This window comes from Pseudophryne corroboree, chromosome 6, assembly GCF_028390025.1.
Source record: "Pseudophryne corroboree isolate aPseCor3 chromosome 6, aPseCor3.hap2, whole genome shotgun sequence".
NCBI lineage: Eukaryota > Metazoa > Chordata > Amphibia > Anura > Myobatrachidae > Pseudophryne > Pseudophryne corroboree.
This window is the reverse complement of record NC_086449.1, coordinates 614,249,856-614,273,819: the sequence shown is the minus strand read 5'-3', so window position 1 is coordinate 614,273,819 and position 23,964 is coordinate 614,249,856. Positions and strand designations below refer to the sequence as shown.

The 23,964-nt window shown below is 43.5% G+C and overlaps 1 protein-coding gene across 4 annotated transcripts in view; it reads left to right on the top strand.

Moving 5' to 3' along the window:
* SH3PXD2B (SH3 and PX domains 2B) overlaps positions 1 to 23,964 on the top strand; it is a 339,742-nt gene that overhangs the window by 191,904 nt on the left and 123,874 nt on the right. For all 4 annotated transcript variants that reach the window (XM_063928075.1, XM_063928076.1, XM_063928078.1 and 1 more), the window contains one exon: positions 10,921 to 10,997. In XM_063928075.1, coding sequence (XP_063784145.1) covers positions 10,921 to 10,997 — 77 coding nt within the window. The remainder of the gene's footprint in view (positions 1 to 10,920; positions 10,998 to 23,964) is intronic.

Genomic DNA, 23,964 nt, shown 5'->3' with positions numbered 1-23,964 from the left:
TGTCTGGTACCTCGGGACAATGAAAAGAAGAGGAAATGTACCCATTTACTGAGCTCCTGGCACTTGGTTGTTAATAAAGCAGTTTGGTCCATTGAGTGTAATTAGGACCAAAGCCTTATTGTTCATAACCTCCCAAAGGTAAAGCCATTCTACAGTATCAAAAGCTTTGGCTACTTCTAAAGAGACTATAACTGAGTCGGAGGGGAAATTATGCGGGGCTTGAATGAGAGTATACAGTCAACGTAAATTTTATGAAGGTGGATATGCCAGACATGAAACCAGACTGGTCCGAGTGAATTCTGGTTGTAATAACCGTATTAAGCCTCATGGCCAATATTTTTGCCAGGATCTTGGCGTCAGTGGGAATGAGAGAATTTTGCCTATACAAGTCTGGAAGCTTGGGGTCCTTACCGGGCTTCAGTAGCATGATGATAATGGCCTCGGACATAGCAGGGGGGAGTCTATTTTCTGCAAATATATCTAAGTATAAGGTATGTAACATGGGAGCAAAAGTGTTAATATGTTTTTTGTTTTTTTTTACAGTTCAATAGGGAACCCATCACTATCAGGGGCTTTACCACCTGGAAAAGAGCTGATTGCCGCGGTTACCTCAACTACTGTTAGTGGCGCTTCTAAAAAAAAGTATAGGCCTCAGAGGAAAGTTTAGGGAGTGCAATAGTTGACAAATATTGGCATAATTCCTGATCCAAGCAGGTTAAGTCGGACTTCTAGACTTCACTATAGAATGACAGGAATGTGTGCACGATTTTTGGTGTTGTATCAACAGTGGTACCAGCAGGGTCAATCATTTGCGTGATGGCGGTCCCAGGGCGATCATAGTGTACTAAGGTGTCTATTTACTAAGCTTTGGATGGAGATAAAGCTCATGGAGATAAAGTACCAGCCAATCAACTCCTGTCATTTTTCAGACCCAGCCTGTGACATAGCAGTTAGACAGTGACTGGCTGCTACTTTATCTCCATGCGCTTTATCTTCATCCAAAGCTTAGTAAATAGACCCCTAAATAAGCTAACAAACTGCTAGGTCTATCTGCTTGCATATAGATAATATTAGCCTGAAACATAAGAGACCGGGAGTTTTTGTCCTATAAATTAGCTAAGCAGGCTGATTGAGCTAGCATCCAATGAGTTTTGGTAGTGGGCAGACCATCTTTTAAGTATTGTACCTCGACTTCCGGTGGGTGGCGCATCCAAGATGGCCACATCTTAACTGAGCTCTGCTCACAATAGCCCCATCCATCACCATCTGCTGCTTTCCTAGTCACTAACTTGGGATATATCAACGGGATTGCCTTCCCCTAGCTTTGGGGTACCCGCTAGTGACTTTTCCGGAGGGAATTGTTGGATGGGAGCCTTATTCCCACGGAGTCGGGCCCGTGCTTGGGCCGCCGCGTGGTGAGCGTCCTCGTTCCCCGCCCTCCCGTCTGAGTTGCCCTGGGATTATCACCGACTGGCTTACCGCTCCCCTACTTGGACTTTAGTGGAGATTGCTGTTCCATCCCCTGGGACCACCATCTCCCCGCCGGCTGGCCGGGAGACCAGCGTGGGTGCCCGTGGAGCTGCTTCCGGGACGCCTGATCCGTCGACGAACCGGTGAGTGTGGAGGTGGGAACCCTCACCTACTGCCTGGAACTGTGCTGGCGGCCTGCGAGCTGGGGTGATCGGGGCTCCGTCACCCGGGCAGTCGCTTTGCTCCTATTTGCCCCTACTCAACTGCCGTGCTGGTTGTCGTCTGTCTGGCCTCCCGCGGCAATCCGCTGGTCCTGCTGCTTGGTGTGTCTGACTCCCCTCCACTGAATCCTCCTCACTGTGGACGCTGCCCTGATCTCCCTGAAGGACTGGTCGCTGGTCCCTGTTCGGCTGCCATCGGGGGTGCGGGGCTCTGGACGCACGTGCTCCCCACCCTCCCCTCCGAGTTGCCTTGTGGCTGTGGCCGGCTGGCTTGCTGTTCCCCTACTCGGGTCTCGGGAGAGGCCGTTGCTTTGGACCACCATCTCCCCGCCGGCTGACGGGGAATCCTACACGGGTGCTTGTGAAGCTGCATCTGGGACGCCTGATCCGCTGCTGGGCCGGTGAGTGTGGAGGTTGGCACCCATACCGTTTGCTTGGAGCTGTGCTGACGGCCTGCGGACTGGGGTGTTCGGGGCTCCGTCACCCTGATTGCCGCCTTGTTCTCACCCGCCCCTACTCACCTGCAGGATTGACTTCCATTGGTCTGGCCACCTGCGGCGCCACGTTGGTCCCGCCGCTCGGTATACCGGGCCCCCAGGGGATTCTCCCTATCGCGAACGCTGCCCTGATCTCTCTGGAGGACTGGTCGTTACTCCCCATCCGGATATCTTCGGGGGTGCGGGACTCTTACTCTGGGCGACACCCGCTACTGCGGCCGAAGACTTTAGCTGGTCCCATCCCCGACCTTGCTCCGGGAGACGCCAGCGCTCTGCCCATGGAGTGGCATTGTCGTCCCGGACACTAACCGTCGACTGCTGTGCTGTTTCCTTGGTGCCTTGGGAGGCTATTGATTGTTGTACCAGTGTGTCCTGCTCCATGGAGATAGTGGTGGAGATTCCTTATTAACGCTGTCACTGGCCCTGTAATTCACTGAGACCCTGTGGTGCCGACCCACTGTTCCCTATAAGGGCTCTATTTATTATCCATACCACCCTACCTGCTTTCTGCTCACTGAACATTCCCTCTACATTCTTCTACTTTCTACTCTTTACTGCCTTTCCCCTGAGCTTTCCTTTCCTACTTTTCTGCTATCACACCTTCTTTTCTTCTCCCCCACCCTGAACCCGCTCTGGCTGTGCCTGTTCTCTCATCACTGCAGTGCTACAGGTATTTCCATTCACGGCCCGGCACATGGCCTCATAGTTTGGTTTGGTGGATACTGACGCCTTGTGGCCATTTTGTATTATTATTATTATTTTCTTTTTATTTTCTTAACAACTTTTGCTAAACCTGTTCTGCTTTTACTTCAAATACGTCATAGATATTAGTGCCCATATCTAACATTTACAGTGTTTGTAGACACAATATTTTATTATACGTTAGCACTGCTATTGTATACCTCTACACACGCTGTAGACAAAATTATTTGAACTCTTAATTACCGTTGCCCCAGTTACCCTATATACAACTGTTTCTCTGTATGTAATATTTAACACTTAGGTGTCAACACCTCCTCCACTTCAGTGTTAGAGACCGTTGTTTGTTGATATGCAGTAATGTAACTAGGGGGCATGCGATTCATATTTTGTTATGTGACATTCTATATACCTCTTGGGGGCGTTATACTTTACGATTTCAGATGTTTCTCATCTGATACCTCTATTTACTGGTGAACTTTGTCCGACCCCTTTGGGTCTCTTATGATAAGCATTTCATAATTGATGGAGAGGTTTTTGAATAGGACTGTTTCAGAAAACATGGTTAGAAGGAAATCCCATAAGTCAGGTGGTTCTTCCCCTTCTCAGTCGCAACCTGTGACGAACATGGCCGGGAACCCCGACCCTATCCCTCAACTTGACACGTCCTCCCCAGTGTCCCAAACGGCTAGAGAGATCCTATCGGTTCTCATGCCCCATAGTGATAGGAAATTAGATGAGTTTAGAGACTCGTTTCAGTCCACCCTACGTGAAGTGGCCTCAAACACTTCAAGAATATCAGAGGTGGAGCAGAGAGTTAGTGACCTGGAGGACACGGTCCATACCGTGGAATCCTCGGCTGACTCGTCCATTGGCATGATTCGGGAGCTCCAAGACAAACTAGATGACCTAGAGAATAGAAATCGGAGAAATAACTTTCGCTTTATTGGTATCCCGGAACATGTCAAACCCTCCCTACTGGGTGACTACCTAACATCTCAATTGATCCCTGCTCTTTGTATTTCTGACAAGATGGAATTTCCTCAGGTCGAAAGGGTCCATAGGGTGGGAATTGAGAGAGATGGTCCTAATCCCCCTCCTAGACCGGTGGTGGCCCGCTATTTTGACTATAGGACGAAGGAAATAATATTACGATCATATAAGAAAATGGGCAAATTGGTCATTGATGGTACCCGCATTTAAATTTTTCAGGATTTTTCAATGGCGGTCACCCAAAAACGCAGGGCTTCTCGCCAGTTTGCAAATTCCTAGTAGAATCGCAAAAACGTTTCGCCCTGCTCTACCCTGCCAAGTTGAGGGTCACTGATAATGGCCGTACCATATTTTTTGATGACCCAGATGTGGCCCGTAGACACTTTTTGTCCTCTCCCTCCTCACAAAGTTCACCAGCAACATTGTCCCTGAGATCCCCCAATCGCTGAATGTGTATGACAAGATAAGTGTTTTTAGTCCTATTTTCCATTTGGCAGCGGGAGGCAGGGCCCTACATTTCATACGCCCCTTCATGTTTCACCGTTACTATGTTATTGTTTAGGAGACTGGTTCTCCTTATTTTACTTCCTGTTTGGTTTTTGTTGATTCTCATGGTCGGTTACAGTATCGTTACTGTGACCCTCCAAGTGAATTTTTGGTTTAAGAAAATTCAGAAAAGGTTATTGAAGCATGATTCTCTGTCTTTTGATACATGTGACATGTTTAGTCTACAAAAATTTCAATTTTCTATGTTATATTTTGGTGCATTGGTGATGGAGAGATGGGGACACTTAGCCATATCCATATTTTGTGGGTTGTCCCCTGCTTGCTGGGACTGGGGGCCCCGACACATATTAATGGGATTGTATTGTGAACTTTGCGCTGCGAGAATTGGGATTGGATGATGGCGAATAACACACACACCTTACCATACTCACCCCCACACGATTCAATTAAATGTCTTTCATGGAATGTGGGCGGGCTCAATTCCCCCATTAAGCGTCAGAGGGTCCTATCCCACCTTAAGAAATTTAGCCCGGACATCATTTTTCTACAAAAGACCCACTGGAAGGAGGGCGAGGGCTCTTCTCTTCGCGCTGGTTGGTTAGGAGATTGCTTTTCGGCCTCTTATGTCAATAAGACTAGAGGGGTGGCCATCCTTTTTGCACGTCATCTCCCGTACACCATTTTGAATACTGTCCCAGACCCTAATGGCCGTTACTTGTTGATTGATGTCAAGATCAGAGATGCCACATACACCCTTTTAAATATATATGCTCCCAACACTCAGGTATTGGAATTCTTGACTGAAATGACCTTTTTGATACAACAGCGGGAGGTTTTTTCACTGGTGCTGGGGGGTGACTTCAATACGGTGCACGATCCGACCCTGGATAAGACCCCGATTCCGTCCAACCGACATTCTGCTATTTGGTCCACACTTGTGAAATTTATGTTAGAGCTCCAAGTGATTGATGTCTGGAGACTCTTGAATCCATCAGATAAATCCTTTACTTTTCATTCAGGGGTTCACCGCACAGTCTCCCGCATAGATTACTTCTTAGTAGCGGACTCTCTGATATCTGAGGTGACCTCCGCAAATATTGCTGAAATATTGGTTTCGGATCATGCACTGATTGAGTTTTAATTTAAATTACCACATATGGGCCCCACACACCGCACTTGGAAGTTTCCTGTATATCTATTCCAATCAGAAAAATTTAGAGAATACTTAAAGCACAACTGGCTAGATTATGTTGATAACAACATCGCCCACTGGGATAACTCTTGGAGGCATCAAAGTCGGTGATGCGAGGTAGTATCATCTCATATGTATCTGGTCGTAATAAAATCCAAAAAGACCAATATCATTCCCTCTCCCATAGGTTACAAAATGCGTTTGCTGGATATGTGGCAGATCCCTCAGAGGAAAAATTCACTATATATAACCAAGCTAAATCTATACTGGAAAATGTCCTACTCTCCCAAGCTCAATCACATCTAGATTTTAGGAAAAATAAATACTACAGGTGGGGTGCCAGGACGGGACGTTTGTTGGCCTCATTGACTAAAGGCTACAAACTACGAAACCATATCGTTTCCATTAAGGGAACTGGGTCTTCCCCTTATCTGACACGAACATCTGATATATCAAAGGCCTTTCATGACTATTACTGTAATCTATACTCCGCTAGACCATCGACCCCAGAGTCCTTAGTCGAAATCATCAGAGAAGCAAATCTGCCTAGCCTAGACCCAGATCAAATTGATCTTTTAGACTCGGAAATCACAGAGGAGGAAATAAGGTCGGCAATCTCTTCCCTACATACTGGTAAAGCCCCGGGCCGAGACGGATTCGCAGGAGAATATTTTAAAATCTTGTCCACTGACATTATACCGATTCTACTAGAACTATATCGCACTATCCATAAAAAATGGCACGAGAAGCGACCCTATTGTTATGTCCAGAGGTACCCGCCAAGGCTGTCCCCTATCCCCTCTACTTTTCAATTTGTCCCTTGACCCCTTACTTCGTATAATTGATTCTTGGCCAACCTTGAAGGGCATATCGGTGGGCTCGATGGAAGTGAAACTCACTGCTTTTGCGGATGATGTTTTGATCCACATATCCAATCCTAAACATTCCCTCGAACCATTGCTCCAATTGCTTGATAGGGTGGGATCCCTTTCTGGCTTTTTTATTAATTTTGAAAAATCTAGTGCGCTTTATCTGAAACAAGGCTTTTATAGGCCCTCGTGGGCGACACGACTACCTTTGAATTGGGCCAGAGGGAAACTCCCGTACTTGGGTGTCCTTCCCAAAAATGTCACAGATCTTTACAACTTCAACATTGGGAAAACACTTTCCAAAATCACAAGGGAGCTTGAAGCGATGGTCCATTTACAACTCTCCTTCCTAGGAAGGACGAATATAATTAAAATTATATATTTCCCAAAACTTCTATACCCACTACAAGTTCTCCCCCTTTTGTTGTCTAGACAAGGCCTCTTACTGATAACATCGACCTTTAGAAAATTTATTTGGAACAATAAGCGTGCGAAAATTGGTCTATTTAAATGAAGTCAGCCTAAAAATAATGGGGGGGTCAATTTTCCGGACATTCAGACGTATAGTTATGCTTCCCATGTTCGCTATATTAAAGACTGGTTGTCCGGTACCCAAACATACACTGATTCACTTCTTGAACAAAATTTCATTCCTCACGTATCTCTGATTGCTTTTCTTCACCTGACTGATGCCGAGATCTCTACCGACTTAACTACTAACCCCCTCCTAATGACTACGAGGAAAGTTTGGCTATCCTTGAGGCACAAATATAAATTACACAAACACATATCTATCCATCTGCCTTTTCTACATAACCCGAGTTTTCAAAATGGAGAGGCCACCTACCCTTTCCGTGATTGGAAAGCATTAGGTATTTGTAATGTAGGACAGCTCATTAATCCCAGGTCCCATACACCATTCACATATGCAGAGGCCCTATCTAAATACCCATATATCGGCCCTCAAAACTTTGCTTTTTTTCAAGCCCAACATTATGCTAGCAAAGTTTCCAGATTACTGCCTGCGACTGACTGGGATAGCCAATTAGACCGCATACTATTGCGACCGGAACAATCCACAGGTGCCATTTCGTTTTATTACACGCAACTTCGTACTATATTAGACCATTCTGCATACAAAACTGGCATAGCCCAATGGGTAGAGCATTTACCTAACTTAGATGTTGATAGATTATTGCAAATGCTAAATTTTTCAATGGCTACGTTCCCTGCTGCAAAGTACACAGAAATGTATCTTAATATCTTTCACAGATCTTATATTTCTCCCCACAGAGGCTATTTGATAGGCATATTAAATGACCCTTCCTGTCCCAAATGTGGCCATCAATTGGCAGATCTCTACCATTGTTTTTGGGCCTGCCCACTCTTGAGACGGTTTTGGATAGCAATATGGCGTTTTGCCTCCTAACATTTAGTGAACTACATCCCTTTTACGCCGGAATGGGCCATATTTGGCATCCTACCCCCTGGTATTAGAGCTCCTAAACCTGTGAAAAAGTTACTTTTAGCAATCTCATCGGCAGCCAGAAAGGCTGTTTTACATATGTGGGTTCAAAGTTCTGTCCCGACACTAGAAATGTTCAGGGAAAAGTTATTTTATATTTGTCATATGGATTGGCTGGAGGCCTCACTTCAAAAAGAATCTCGCACTGAATCCTTCTTTGCAACATGGGAAAGTTTTATTGAAACCCTTCCTACTCACACCAAAGAGGCCATTAGCTCTTGTTTTCATAGCACTCTCTGGTATGAAACTAGGATTTTCCTTAATGACCCTCCCATCGCTCTTGTTAATGATAGACAATAGTTGGGGAGTGTCCCCATCTCTCAGAAGATTTCTGGCGTATTTACAGATGCTATTTGCTATTGTATAATGTTGTACAGATTATTCATGTTGGTGCTCCTCCTTACACCGTGCACTATGTTTTGTATCTATTACATCATTTTTTGTTTTTCTTCTCTGTTATTATTCACAATGTTCCTATACTTATTGCTATTTTCTTTACGAAAATGCTTCAATAAAGAAAGAAATTATTAAAAAAAAAAAAAAGTATTGTACCTCTAGATTCTGAAATTCGGTTTCTAGTGCTCTCTGGTGTTCCTGTGAGATATTTTGAGAGCAGCTATACGTTTAATAAGCGTTCCTCGCAGATAGGCCTTAAATGAATCCCATACTACGTGCATGGAGCATTTTATAACTAGAATGCGCTTTCTTTTTTCCAAGTAATCAATTATATTAATACAATAGAGCACCCTCTGCATTTACTTACTGTCCGCTTTGAGACCTAAAAATTCTAAATTTGAAAAATGTCTCATTGAGGATAGTTTTTTTTTTTGTAAATTAATCTAATTTTCTTTCAAGATTCTTTGCTACATGTGTATTTTTTTTTTGGTATATGTGTCTAGTTGTCTGGTGATAAATATTTCTGGTGGCATTTCTCAGGATCAGTAACTGCCGTTCTTGCAATTTAGTGTTGGAAAAAGTCTCTTTAGCTCTCTCTATTGAAAGTTTAAGTGAAATGTGCAGTAGAATCTATAGCTTGTAAATGTGATTGGCAATGATTAGCTGTTGCAAGAACATATGGCATAAGAACTGGACTAGTTAATTACTTTGTTTATGCATAATGAAAAAGAATAGGAAATTGCAAATTAAGTTTGGCATTGGGAACACAAACAATGATCACACATAAATAGAAATAAATATATATATATATATATATATATATTATTATTATTATATTTTTATTTATTTTTTCTACAAAGTGTCTCATTCTAATGACAGCTAACCAGAAATTACAGGTAGAATCCTTTCATAGTCTTTCTCTTCTCTGTTTCATGCTCTGTACTCCTCTTCTTCCGTTCATGCTGACCCCCCAAACTTTGTGTTCTTTTTTTTTTTCCTCCCGTTGAGCTCTCTTCTGCCCTTATTGGTGTACCCCTTGCTCATTTCCCACAGTTGGCACTTTTCCTCCCAATCACACGCTCCCCTCCCCTCATTGTGTCTCTTTCTTCAACTGTTTCTCTTCAATCGTTCTCTCTGTCTTCAACCATGCTTTTTCACTTTACCCCAGTTTGTGCTCTCTTAACATACCCCTCCAAGTTCTATCTCTTTCTCCTGTTGTCTCTCTCCTGTTTTCTCTCTCTCTCTCTTTCTCTCTCCCATTGTCTGTCTCTCTTTCTCCCACTGTCTCTCACTCTCGTCTCTTTCTCTTCCTGTAATACCCCCAATGAGTACCATGTAACTTTTACCTGAAGTTTGCTTTCATGGTGACACGGCTTGCCATTTATTCCTGAGTAGGTTGGTGTGTCCTTAGAAAGAATTCACTTCCTCAGTCCCAGGGACTATCCAGGGAATGACCTTTCTGTCAGTTTTTCTTATCACTGCTGTCAGAAGTTGGAGTATAGCACGCCCCTTTCCTCATCCCTCTGGTCAGGCACCGCCTCTGGTTCTTGGAGTACGCCATTCTCGCAATGCAGTTGAGGCTGGAGGGAAAAAAACGGATCTTTGTTTCACCTCAGATTCAGCGCTGTCATACCTCTGATCACTGACGCAATATTTTCCTTCTTCAGGGAGCAGCAGTTCCCAGTCCCCTATTTGATTCACTGCCAACTGCTGCAGACGGGCCATTGGAGCTCCCTTTAAAAGTCTAGTTCCCAATTAATTTGCATCTGGCATGTTCAGATGCCATCTTCCCTACTGTGCACAAATACATATATTCACAGATAACAATTACACTTACTTCTATATGCACATGTACATCATCCTACACACCAAATAGAGTTTTTAAATCTCTCTCTATCTTCCCCGTTGTGTGTCTCTTGCTTTCTCCCCTCCGTATTCCCACCCCCCACGTGGTCTCTTTACCCCCACCCCCACTCTCTGTCTCTCTCTCCACCCCCTTTATCTCACTGCCCTATTGTCTCCCTCTTCCCCAGGTTCTCTCTCTCTCTCTCTCTCTCTCTCTCTCTCTCTCTCTGGTGTGTAGGACAGTGTACTGATTGGTGAAGCTGGTTGAAGCCTGTGAAGCTGATTGATTGCTATGTTCAACGTCTTTACTCTTTAGAAGGTTTATTGCCCATTGTGTTTTGTGCGCAGGGTGATGTGGAGCATGCTTAAGGTAACTGGGGACAATGCTTAAGGTAACTGGGGACAAATGGTATCCGTCGCAATGTGTTTGATGTGCGTACACGTGCTTCTGGGCCAGTGTCCCAGTTACAATAAGCTGCGCCTGGGTGAGGCCTTCTCATTCTGTGGGGTAGATGGGGGGAGGGGTAATGCCGGATTGCTAGGGGAGATGGAAGGCTTTGCCCAGTAAATCCGTGAGAGAAGGAGGGAGCGGCAAAGCCTCCCTCTAGCTCTCTCCCTGACATGCGCTAGATACTCACTCGCCTTACTACTTTGATAGTGATGAGATAAAGTGCAGTAGATAAAATATTTTTATTTCTTTCCTCAGGAAAAATCTTGTTCCGACGAAGTCACATACGTGATGTAGCAGTGCGACGCTTGATCCCTATTGATGAGTATTGCAAGGTGAGTGTGTTATACAACCAGTGATTTATACCCATTTTATCTTTAACTATACATTAAATTGGATGTAAATACAATGAAAATGCTTTTAAATGGCTATTCCTGCTTTTGATGGTTACAGGAGGAAGTTGCAACGATAGGGTAAGGGGGTTATTTAGCACCATATCTGGCAGCATATACTAAGCATAGTCCGCTAAATGTCTTCCAGTGATCACTGGGCCTAATTCAGAGCAGACCTGATGCTGCGCTTGCGCATTCCAGACAACCGATGACCATCTTGGCCGCCGTTTTGGGGGCGTGGTCCGGGCAACGCAGGCGTGCCGGGGGGCGGGCTGCAGTGGCTGCGTGATGTCATACGCAGCCGCTGCGACCCAGACAGCAACAGGTAGCTCTCTGCCAGCGCGCAGGAGCTGTGCAGGTAGGGAGCTACTTTTTAAGTACAAAAGCATCATTGCTGTGCGATTCTTTTGTACTTGTGCGGGAAGAGGGGGTAGGGTCAGACATGCGGGGAAGAGCAGCCCTGTGCTGGGCATCCCCCTGCATGTCTGTGTGACTGATAGTAGCGCACGGCTACGATCAGGTCTGAATTAGCCCCATTATCATAAAGAGTTTGGATTTACAGCCCCTTTCATAAAACAGAAATGTATTATATGTGGATTTCCTGACTTATTATTCTTATTCTTATTACATTTTATTTATAGGGTACCACAAGTGTTTCGCAGTGCCGAACATACGACAGACATTAGAACAATACAGGGTACACAGAACTTAACATTACAGTAACAGAAAAAGGCCTAGATTTATCAAGCCTTGGAGAGTGATAAATAGCACGGTGATAATGTACCAACCAATCAGCTCCTAACTGTCATTTTTCAAACACAGCCTGTAACATCGCATTTAGGAGCTGATTTGTTGGTACTTTATCATGTGCTATTTATCATTCTCTAAGGCTTTATAAATCTATGCCAAAGTGTGAGAACAGGGGGGAAGAGGGCCCTGCTTCAAGGAGCTCATAATCTAGGTAGATGGGGAAGACAGACAGGTGACATTAGGTGCGAGCAAGCAAAGGACGGCCTGATGGTAGGAAGTAAGTGAGGCATAGATGGCCAAGGCATGAGATAGTGGATTGGGAGAGTGGCCTTGAAACTAGCTTATGCGGAAGGGTACGCTTTGATGAACAGGTGGGTTTTCAGTGCCCATTTGAAGCTTTGCAAGGTCGGGGAGAGCCTAATAGAGTGAGGGAGCTCGTTCTGGTGAATGGGGGCAGCACAGATAAAATCTTGGATTCGCTCATGGGATGCAGTGACCAGGGTAGAGGAGAGGCGACGGTCATTGGCCGACCGGAGTGGGCGGGAGGGAGTATGTAGGGAGATGAGGTTGGAGATGTAGGGAGCAGTGGAGTTGAAGATGGCCTTGTACATGAGGGCGAGGAGTTTGAAGAGGATTCTATAGCGGAATGGGAGCCAGTGCAGGTTTTGTCAAAGAGGAGTGACAGATGTGGAGCGGTGCGAGAGGAAGATAAGTTGAGCTGCGGACTTAAGAACATATTGGAGTGGCGCGAGATGGGAGGTCAGTGTGGAGAATGTTGCAGTAGTCGAGCTGTGAGATGACCAGTGAGTGGATAATAAGTTTAACTGCACTCTGGGAGAACAACAAAGAAGACAATAAATAGTTATTTCACCGGTGCTCACAGTATCTAAATGTCACTTTCCTTATAAGGGTGAAACTCCCCAGTGACGTATAGGCTCCACACCCAAAAACTCCAGAGTCCAGACTGTTCAAAACTGTGCATGTGTTATATTGAACACTTGTCTACTCATGAGACCTCCTAAAGCACCAGAGGTAAGGGAACTGATGTTTAAGTAGTTCCACAAGAGCATGAAAGATGGCATTCACCAAGTGGTGTCCCAGGTCAGCCTTCTGGTATCCAGCTCCTTCTGGAAATATCCCCTCTATAACACCTGCGTCCCTTATCCTGCAGACGTGTTACAATCCCTTCTGCAATCTTTTTCAAGGCAGACTCTGCCTTGGACTTTGGAGTTTTTTTGGGTGTGGAGCTTATACGGCACAAGAGAATTTCATCCATAAAAGGAAAGTGACATTTAGGTACTGTGAGTGGCGGTGAAAGGACTACTTATTTTCTTCTTTGCTGCTCTCCCAGAGTGCGACTAAACTTATTATCCACTCAGTGGTCATCTCACAACTCGACTAATGCAACATTCTCCACACTGACTTAAGGACTACTTATTTTCTTCTCTGTTGCTGTGTATTTGGGGGGGTTTGAGGATTCCCCCTCAAGTGTGTCCTTATTCTGGCAGCCAGTCAAGTGGTGCATTGTGAATTTCCATAATTTGTTTGTATTGCACTCTGGGAGAGGAACGGCCTGATCCGAGAGATATTGTGTAGCTGGAACTGACAGGATTAAGCCCGAGACTGAACGTGGCGGTGAAAGAGAGGGGGGAGTCAAGAGTGACGCCCAAGCCGTGGAGTTGGGGAACAGGGAGGATGATGGTATTGTCAACAGTGACAGAGATATTAGGGAGGGTGGAGACCCTGACTTAGGACCCTAGATAGTTAGGATACCCAGCCCATGATAGTGAAAAAGGGGGAGATTTAGGAGAATTCATGGCATCATAAACCACAGCTTAGCACACATTTAAACCAATGACAGTATATCCTCCCCCGTGTGTTTGTGTTTAAACTCCAGCTGTTTTAAAAAATAGCAGAAAAGCAAAGTTTAAATAAAAAACAAACAAAAAACAAATGGAGAGACCACCTGGAGATGGATGTACTCCTTCAAATGAAACTTCAGATAGTGCAACGGTGTTGTTAGTTTTGATAGTCATTATTTAATAATGAAAAGGTGTATAACTTACAGGTAAAAGTCTTTGTATGTAACCAGATATACAAAAATTGGCTGCAATATGTTGGATTGCTGTGTAGCTGCCTTAATGTGTAGATTTATTCATCTGTCCTAAATGGTCATGTTAGCCTAAACTTTATTTTTATCCAAGGTGCTGAAGATGTGTGTAGTGATACAGTGAATGAGTTAGGGGCTGACCTGCCAAAGAACACATTATTTAGCATTCTGTTCAGTTCTCGTTCTGCTCTGGCATTCCATCTTGTTTATTTTCTCTACTAAAATAGGTCTGTGTCATAAATTGCAATGTAAGGGCTTATAATAAATCTTTCCAGATTTCCTCTAAGCAGTCTCCTAGTATTTTTATTTGGTATATTTATTCAAATGTGCTCCTTCATTCTAGTATTGCGTGTGGAGGGAGCTGATGTGTGTACAGATCTGAGACCTCACTGATGCATATGTAGACCAATCCTTTTCCCTTAATGTGTGTGGGGTTGGTTAGTTTGGGCTAAACAGGAAATCTCATACTATCCTTTTGGATCTCCAATCTATACCTACAATAACACTATTGAAAGCTGAACTTCTCAATTTCCTTTATTATGACTGAAAAGCGGCTATGACCAACATTGAGAAAGGAGTGGAGACGTTTTATAAAAAAAATTGAGTTTTTATTTAGAATTTCTGCCACAGGATGTAAATACATGCATTATGCAAATCTTTGATAATACTACCTGGTCGCTCAAACGTAGATTATCTTAGATTTTTACCAACTTTGTATACCTCTGGTATTTTTGCTTTTTCCTTCGCCATATTATCTGAGAATGCCCTGCAATGCTAATTATTTTATGAAAATGAGTGTCGCCTTTAGTGTATGTTGAGTTGATGCCACCATGCTGCAATTGTCCCCCTCCTCTCCCTTCCCACCCCTTCTGTCTGGTTGTGTTTTCTCCATCCTGTCTTCTTTCTCTCTCTTCCTCTTTTTTCGCTCTCTTCTTTTCTTTCTTCTCTTTCTCTTTCTACACTATCTTGTCATAAAATGAAAAAAAAAAGGTATTCTGTTGTGTTTAAAGGTATTTATGGATTGCAATATACGCTAATTTAATACTCGGGACGACCGCAGTTCTATCTATGATGAGTTCTAGATATATCGAAGTGAGTAACAGATCTAGATGGAACGTTCTTTTTTTCTTTGTACCCCGTGATTTTATGCGTACTTCTTGTGATCTCCTCGGTACCTTTCCATAATTACTGTGATTTTGCTTTGTATTTTGAGTATGAATACATCAATAAAATGTTTTTTGTTTTTTTTAAAAGAGGAAATCTATCCCTAAAGAACTGTGTTTCACTTTCCAAACATTTCACAGGAGGCGCAACTGTCTGTAGTTTAGTGAGGGGTTTAAAGTTTTACTGTTGTACCTGGCGAAGTGAAATGTCATGTTAAATTAAAATGTGAATTTTAAAGGTTAATTCCCTCTTAACAAGTAAATTGAATATTCACTTATTTTTTTTTCCTGTGTGCTTAGTGAACTTACCATCATTGTACTACTATATAATTGCTTATTTAAGCACTACAAAACTCATCAAAAGGACACATTGGTATATGCCATTCGTTAAAGTAGACATATTTACTGAATTAGAACTTCAAGGCATCTCTTATATCCAGTGCCTGTCTACAGTGAACATAGGATATTATTTTAGCTTAGATCACAGAAGGGGTCCAGGATATGTGATCCACCGTGAACCTACACATTTCCTTTCCAGTCAATGTTTTTTTAAAGTGATCAAATAAAAGAGAGACATCTGCACTTATAACGTGGAATGCGTTGATCCTGACTGGTTACAAAATGTTATTATTAGAATTGCTGGGAAACGTACTTAGCAATATGAGTCTCTGATTAGTCATTTTGTAACTATTGCACCTGGCTCTTATTTAAAACTATGGGGTCTATGTACTAAGCCAGCGGTTCCCAAACTTTTTTGAATTACGGCACCCTAGAGCATCAGAATGTTTTCACTGCACCCCTAGGCCAAAAGTGTCTTACTGAGAAATTTAGAAAGAAATGTTAAATTAAGTAATTTGTGTTTATATGCCATCCTTAGGTTCAATTGTGTGGTGAGGGGCAGGATTTGCTTCTGTTTGGCCACATATTTTATGACTGGCAGCCACCAGCCCTGGCTTTGCCTATTGCATTGACCATAAATACTTTGAATTGGTCCTGGACCACCAAGCCAGGGCACCCCTGCTAGTGTCTCAAGGCACCCCGTTTGAGAACCACTGTACTAAGCCTTTAAGAGAGATAAATTGGACAGAGATAAAGTACCAGCCAGTCTACTGTAGTACTGCAGATGTTCAGCTCACCTGTTACTCTCTACTGTCCTTCTTCCTTCTCTTTCTCTAGTCGCTTTCCTAGCTCCACACCTCTCAATTTTTCTTTTTCCACTTTCTCTCTCCTTTCTAGTTACTTTATTGTAAAATAAATAAATACGCTTATTGGGTTAGGTTGTGTTTCCCTGCCTTATAGTGCAATATCTGATTTAACAATTTATTGTGTTTTTTATTTATATCCTTTGAATTGATTATAGTTGTTTAATATTTGCTAAGCTTTATCTGGTCACTTGCTGGCTCTAAAGTTCCCTTACCTTGCATCCTCACTGTGTCAGGTTTTGCGTACTTTTTTTTTTAAACATCAAAACGTGGAGAAAGATAAAGTACCAGCCAATCAGCTCCTAACTGCCATGTTACAGGCAGCGTTTAAAAAATGACAGATAGGAGCTGGTTGGTTGATACTTTATCTCTCTCCAAGTTTTGATAACTCTACCCCTATAAGTGAAGATGTCAAAACACTTCCTTCCAAGCTTCCCATTAAATATATTCTAGCCATCAGTTTATCTACCAGAGTTCGGTAACACAGACCCACTGGTAACAACCACTGGGATCTTGGTTTTTAGATTTTAAAAATACTGTAGTGTTTTCTGGATGATGACTTCAGCTGAGCAACCTCTGGACAATCCACATTGATTGAATTAGCCCTCAGATAATAAATTCTCTGGGTAATGTTTATAAATCAAATTTAAGAAAAAGTTAGACAATCTTTTTTATAACCGAGGAAACACTTTATATATATTTCTGCCAAGATATTGTGAAATAACTTTTCCATAGTTTGCAGGTGCTTAGCCCAGATTTCTAGTATTCTGGATGCTAAGCAGGTGGAAAAACAATAAAAGAATTAGGCAATTAAATAAAATGACCTTATTTCCTGTCTGGTTTGAACCTCAAACACCAATAAACTAGTATATAGGCAATCTTATACTATTACTTGATGATCATGTTTAACTATCATTGACATAAGTTCTGCGCCTTTTGCCTATTCACTGCATTACATAGAGTTCTGGGCGAGCACCCGTGTGGTGTTTTGGCGGTAAATGATATAAGACAGTGGTTCTCAAACTTTGTCCTCAGGACCCCACATAGTGCATGTTTTGCAGGTAACCCAGCAAGTGCACAGGTGTATTAATTACTCACTGACACATTTTAAAAGGTCCACAGGTAGAGCTAATTATGTCACTTGTGATTCTGTGAAGAGACCTGCAAAACATGCACTGTGTGGGGTCCTGAGGACCGAGTTTGAGAACCTGTGCTATAAGATGTCAGTGTGTGCAGTAAGTAATGCTTAGACAATAGGAGACAGCAGCCTGCTCCCGTAGTCTAAAATCTTTCCAATTACACTAACCTTAATGAAATTATTTAAATTAGAGACCTTTAACATTGATTATTAGCTACATTTATAGACTGGCGATTCAGAGCCTCAGCTATTTCCTCCGTACAAGGTAAGCGAGTGCTTCATGATTCTACTGGCCAAGATTTTGGTCCCATATTTAGACTATGATCGGTATATATCTTTACAAAACTCACAGCCTTCTCTATGTATTTGGATTTGAGGATTATAGAAACTGGTTCAGTACGGGAGGTTGGCAGTCACTATGTCCATAGTGAGTATGTTGGCCTCACAATGAGTAATTGTGAGGTTGGCATACTCACTGTGGACATAGGGGTTGATTCAGACCTGGGCGCAGCCACGCCTTCACACGCAGTGGCTGCATTTAGAGGGTCTGCACACGTGCAGCAGCTATTGTGCTCTTGCATGACCCTTCACCATGGGACTGCATCCTGGAAGGATAGTGATTGACAGCGGTGGCAGTCAAGGGGGCGTTGACGTGACATTTTTGGGGAGTGGTCCAGCGAACACAGACTTGTCTAGAGCATTTTCAGGGTGGCTGCGAGACCTCACACGCAGCCGCTGCAAAACAAAATATGGCGCCGGACAGCTTGCCTGCGCAGCCAGTCGTCATCCCTATTCCATGCATTCGCAGTTAATTTGCGAACACATCGCGGGGCGGCGCCACACACATGCTGGGTGGCCCCCAGCATGTGAGTATATGGATGCAGATTTTGCTGTGGAAGCAAGTTTTGCGTCCATCTCTGAATAGCCCCCTATGTGAGGACCAACCTCCTGGCTGCATCCCATAGCAACTACAGGTTGAGTATCCCATATCCATATAATCCGAAATACGGAATATTCCGAAATACGGAATTTTTTTGACGGAGAGTGAGACAGTGAAACTTTGTTTTCTGATGGCTCAATGTACACAAACTTTGTTTAATAGACAGAGTTATTAAAATTATTGTATTAAATGACCTCCAGGCTGTGTGTATAAGGTGTATATGAAACATAAATGAATTGTGTGAATGTGTAGACACACTTTGTTTAATGCACAAAGTTATTAAAAATATTGGCTAAAATGACCTTCAGGCTGTGTGCATAAGGTGTATATGAAACATAAATGCATTCTGTGCTTAGACTTAGGTCCCATCGCCATGATATCTCATTGTGGTATGCAATTATTCCAAAATACGGAAAAATCCGATATCCAAAATGCCTCTGGTCCCAAGCATTTTGGATAAGGGAGACTCAACCTGTATTAACAAAATCAATCAAACACAAGTAGAGTTGGACGCATCTTCTTTACCAAGCTGTTTCTTTAGATGTCTGTGTGGGATACTAATTACTAGGTACAGCATATGAATCAGGCTGTCTGATTACTTGAATAATAGACTCTGGCAATCTCCGGATTTTTAAAGAGGGGTTTCATTTGTAAGTACATATTGTGTTCAATGCAATTAGATGCAGGGGCTGTGAGTTGCTGTTGCTACGGGGTTTCAATGCCGGCAACAGCACCCGAACTCGCACCCCTCAGATTTCAGCCTGAGTTCGGGCTGCCGTAAAGTGCAGCTGCTGTCCCACTGCCATGCCGGTGCCAGATTGTGTGACAAACTCGCACCTATTTGGATTGCACCCATAGTATAATAATCACCGTTTCACAGACAGACTCCCCGCTGTGATTGTCTGTGCTGCCTTTTAGGACAATGTAGAGCTCCTGTGCAGCCTGGAGAGGAGAGGAGGCCAATAACTAGGAAACCCCTTAAGTTCAGAGAGAAGAATTTCTGCAAGAGCAGAAACTGGGATAGTTTATTGTCTGCCAAACAATACAGACAGCATCCCAGTATATAATAATAATGTGTGTCCCCTTTAATGAAACAATAGGAGAGTCAATGGGTGATGGGTAGAGGGTGACAGTGTGGGCATGGTAGATAGACTGGTCAGAGGACTCGAAAAGGACTTCTCTTCAGGCCTGCGGCACTTGTGAGATCACCTCCCTGAGTCTCCAGCAGGCAGCGCATGCTCAGCATCCCAGCCCGTCCGGAATTGCTGACAGTCTGGACTGTCCAAGGCTATCCCAGACCAGTAGCAGCTGCCAGCACTGTCGATCATCGCTGATTTATCAAGCCTTGGGGAGTGATAAACTGCAAGGTGACACAGCCTGTGACATGGCAGTTAGGAGCCAATTGGCTGGTACTTTATCTCCAGCGACTTTATCTCTATGCAAGGCTTAGTAAATAGACCCCTTCGCTTTGATTCTAGTTTCAGATTTCTCATAATATGCACCTCCTGTTTGAACTTGTTTACGAGGACAAGTGGAGGTGTTTCTCATAGCACCCAATCAGATTCTAGCTGTCCTTTGTACATTTAATAAAATGATAGCTAGAATCCGATTTGCGGCAATGGGCAACACATCTTGTCTGCTTTTAAAAAGTTGCTAAATATTCCTCTCAATCTAATTACCTGAATATTAGTGCTTTGCTGTGAAAATGATTTGGCAGAGAGTTTCACCTCATTGTCTGTGATTTGGTGACCGTGAATTAACATCTCGTCAGGTCTACACTTTTAAAGTGCCCATAATAAAAAGCATAACGTACTGTATTATCTGCATTTGGGGTCCACCAGATTATACATATGAAAACGTTTGGGGCAGATGTTTGTAGTAGCTTGTTCTGGTGGTACTGTGAACGACTGACACAGGCATGTTATATGTTTCTTTGGCAAAATGTAGATGACCTTTTATTTTGTGTTGTAGCACACTACCAAAATGACATGTTGTGGGGCTGATATGGTGGGGGTGTCCCACTGGAGATAAACACATGTTTTATTTTAATATGAACTGGTCACTAACATTGAGCAGATGTTGCTGAATGCACATTCTGTACCATAGGGGTACCTTCACTGGAGATCTGGAGTAGTCTGTTCTTTTGAATTATTATTCATTACAGATGTGCTGGGTTACATGGTTCCAGGGCTATTGCATTCTGAGCAAATTGGTCAATCAGAGTCATCCTTTTCTTTATTATCTGCATTGCTGTGTTATTCACAACGTATATTTCACGTTGGGAAATTCTAGTGTTAAAATTAGAGATGAGCGGGTTCGGTTTCTCTGAATCCGAACCCGCCAGAACTTCATGTTTTTTTTCACGGGTCCGAGCGACTCGGATCTTCCCGCCTTGCTCGGTTAACCCGAGCGCGCCCGAACGTCATCATGACGCTGTCGGATTCTCGCGAGGCTCGGATTCTATCGCGAGACTCGGATTCTATATAAGGAGCCGCGCGTCGCCGCCATTTTCACACGTGCATTGAGATTGATAGGGAGAGGACGTGGCTGGCGTCCTCTCCGTTTAGAATTAGAATAGATTAGAGAGACACTTGATTTACTAATTTTGGGGAGCATTAGGAGTACTCAGTAGTGTACAGTGCAGAGTTTTGCTGATAGTGACCAGTGACCACCACTTTTATTTATAATCCGTTCTCTGCCTGAAAAAAGCGATACACAGCACACAGTGACTCAGTCACATACCATATCTGTGTGCACTGCTCAGGCTCAGGCCAGTGTGCTGCATCATCTATTATCTATCTATATATAATATTATATATATCTGTCTGACTGCTCAGCTCACACAGCTTATAATTGTGGGGGAGACTGGGGAGCACTACTGCAGTGCCAGTTATAGGTTATAGCAGGAGCCAGGAGTACATAATATATTATATAGTGAGTGACCACCAGACACACAGTGCAGTTTATTTAATATATCCGTTCTCTGCCTGAAAAAAGCGATACACACAGTGACTCAGTCAGTCACATACCATATCTGTGTGCACTGCTCAGGCTCAGGCCAGTGTGCTGCATCATCTATATATATTATATATCTGTCTGACTGCTCAGCTCACACAGCTTATAATTGTGGGGGAGACTGGGGAGCACTACTGCAGTGCCAGTTATAGGTTATAGCAGGAGCCAGGAGTACATAATATTATATTAAAATTAAACAGTGCACACTTTTGCTGCAGGAGTGCCACTGCCAGTGTGACTAGTGACCAGTGACCTGACCACCAGTATATAATATTAGTAGTATACTATCTCTTTATCAACCAGTCTATATTAGCAGCAGACACAGTACAGTGCGGTAGTTCACGGCTGTGGCTACCTCTGTGTCGGCACTCGGCAGCCCGTCCATAATTGTATATACCACCTAACCGTGGTTTTTTTTTCTTTCTTTATACATACATACTAGTTACGAGTATACTATCTCTTTATCAACCAGTCTATATATTAGCAGCAGACACAGTACAGTGCGGTAGTTCACGGCTGTGGCTACCTCTGTGTCGGCACTCGGCAGCCCGTCCATAATTGTATATACCACCTAACCGTGGTTTTTTTTTCTTTCTTTATACATACATACTAGTTACGAGTATACTATCTCTTTATCAACCAGTCTATATATTAGCAGCAGACACAGTACAGTGCGGTAGTTCACGGCTGTGGCTACCTCTGTGTCGGCACTCGGCAGCCCGTCCATAATTGTATACTAGTATCCAATCCATCCATCTCCATTGTTTACCTGAGGTGCCTTTTAGTTGTGCCTATTAAAATATGGAGAACAAAAATGTTGAGGTTCCAAAATTAGGGAAAGATCAAGATCCACTTCCACCTCGTGCTGAAGCTGCTGCCACTAGTCATGGCCGAGACGATGAAATGCCAGCAACGTCGTCTGCCAAGGCCGATGCCCAATGTCATAGTACAGAGCATGTCAAATCCAAAACACCAAATATCAGTAAAAAGCCTCTTTTTTTCTTTGCGTCATGTGCTGTTTGGGGAGGGTTTTTTGGAAGGGACATCCTGCGTGACACTGCAGTGCCACTCCTAGATGGGCCCGGTGTTTGTGTCGGCCACTAGGGTCGCTAATCTTACTCACACAGCTACCTCATTGCGCCTCTTTTTTTCTTTGCGTCATGTGCTGTTTGGGGAGGGTTTTTTGGAAGGGCCATCCTGCGTGACACTGCAGTGCCACTCCTAGATGGGCCCGGTGTTTGTGTCGGCCACTAGGGTCGCTAATCTTACTCACACAGCTACCTCATTGCGCCTCTTTTTTTCTTTGCGTCATGTGCTGTTTGGGGAGGGTTTTTTGGAAGGGACATCCTGCGTGACACTGCAGTGCCACTCCTAGATGGGCCCGGTGTTTGTGTCGGCCACTAGGGTCGCTTATCTTACTCACACAGCGACCTCGGTGCAAATTTTAGGACTAAAAATAATATTGTGAGGTGTGAGGTATTCAGAATAGACTGAAAATGAGTGTAAATTATGGTTTTTGAGGTTAATAATACTTTGGGATCAAAATGACCCCCAAATTCTATGATTTAAGCTGTTTTTTAGTGTTTTTTGAAAAAAACACCCGAATCCAAAACACACCCGAATCCGACAAAAAAAATTCGGTGAGGTTTTGCCAAAACGCGTTCGAACCCAAAACACGGCCGCGGAACCGAACCCAAAACCCGAAAAATTTCAGGCGCTCATCTCTAGTTAAAATGAAGAAAATATTTTCAGCTTTAAAGAAAATCTAAATCTCTGACTTTACCCTGCTATTCTGACCCCATTAAGATTCAGTGGAGTTTGTCAGCGGATCTAAAGCTGGGTGCACACGGTACAATATAGGGTGCTAGCTCGGTGCTTTCGACCAATCTGCACAACCATCATATATTATGTACACCCAGTTGTACACATCAGTTGTTTTCACCCATCACTCATTGCATCGTCCCATTGGATTTTCTGCATGTCCAATGGGACGATTCCACGGATGACTGTGTTGTTACATGAAACACGTAATAATGAATGTATTGCTTCGTCGTTCTACAGATCGTGTAGTGAATATGGTGATGCAATACATCATTACATCGCGTCGCTGGGTCACATCTTTGTTCAAGGCTGTACCCAGCTTAAAACTTGAGATCCTGCTCATATTTAGGAACATTTGGGGGTATATTTAATTAGGGTCGAAAGCTGCTGTCTGTCGAAAAGACGTCCGTTTTCGACTTTTTAAGGTCGAATCGTGATTCGACCTATTCAATCCCTATATAGCCGATGCTGTAGCACTGCTCTACCCAGTCTGCCCGCGGCTCTCCCCCGTCTAGCTCCTGCATCTCAATTCGACTTTTTTTAAAAGTCGAATTGAGATGACATTGTATAGCCCAAGTCGGATCCATTCCGACAAATGAATGACGGAATGGATCCGACTTCAACTGAATATACCCCTTAGTGTTATGTCTTAACTTGTTGCAACAATCTCAGGAAAATCAGGCTTAGAGTGTTCCTGTTTCAGTTGATTAGAAAACTTAGGGGAACATTGTACTAAGCAGTGATAAAAGTAGAGAAGTGAGCCAGTGCAGA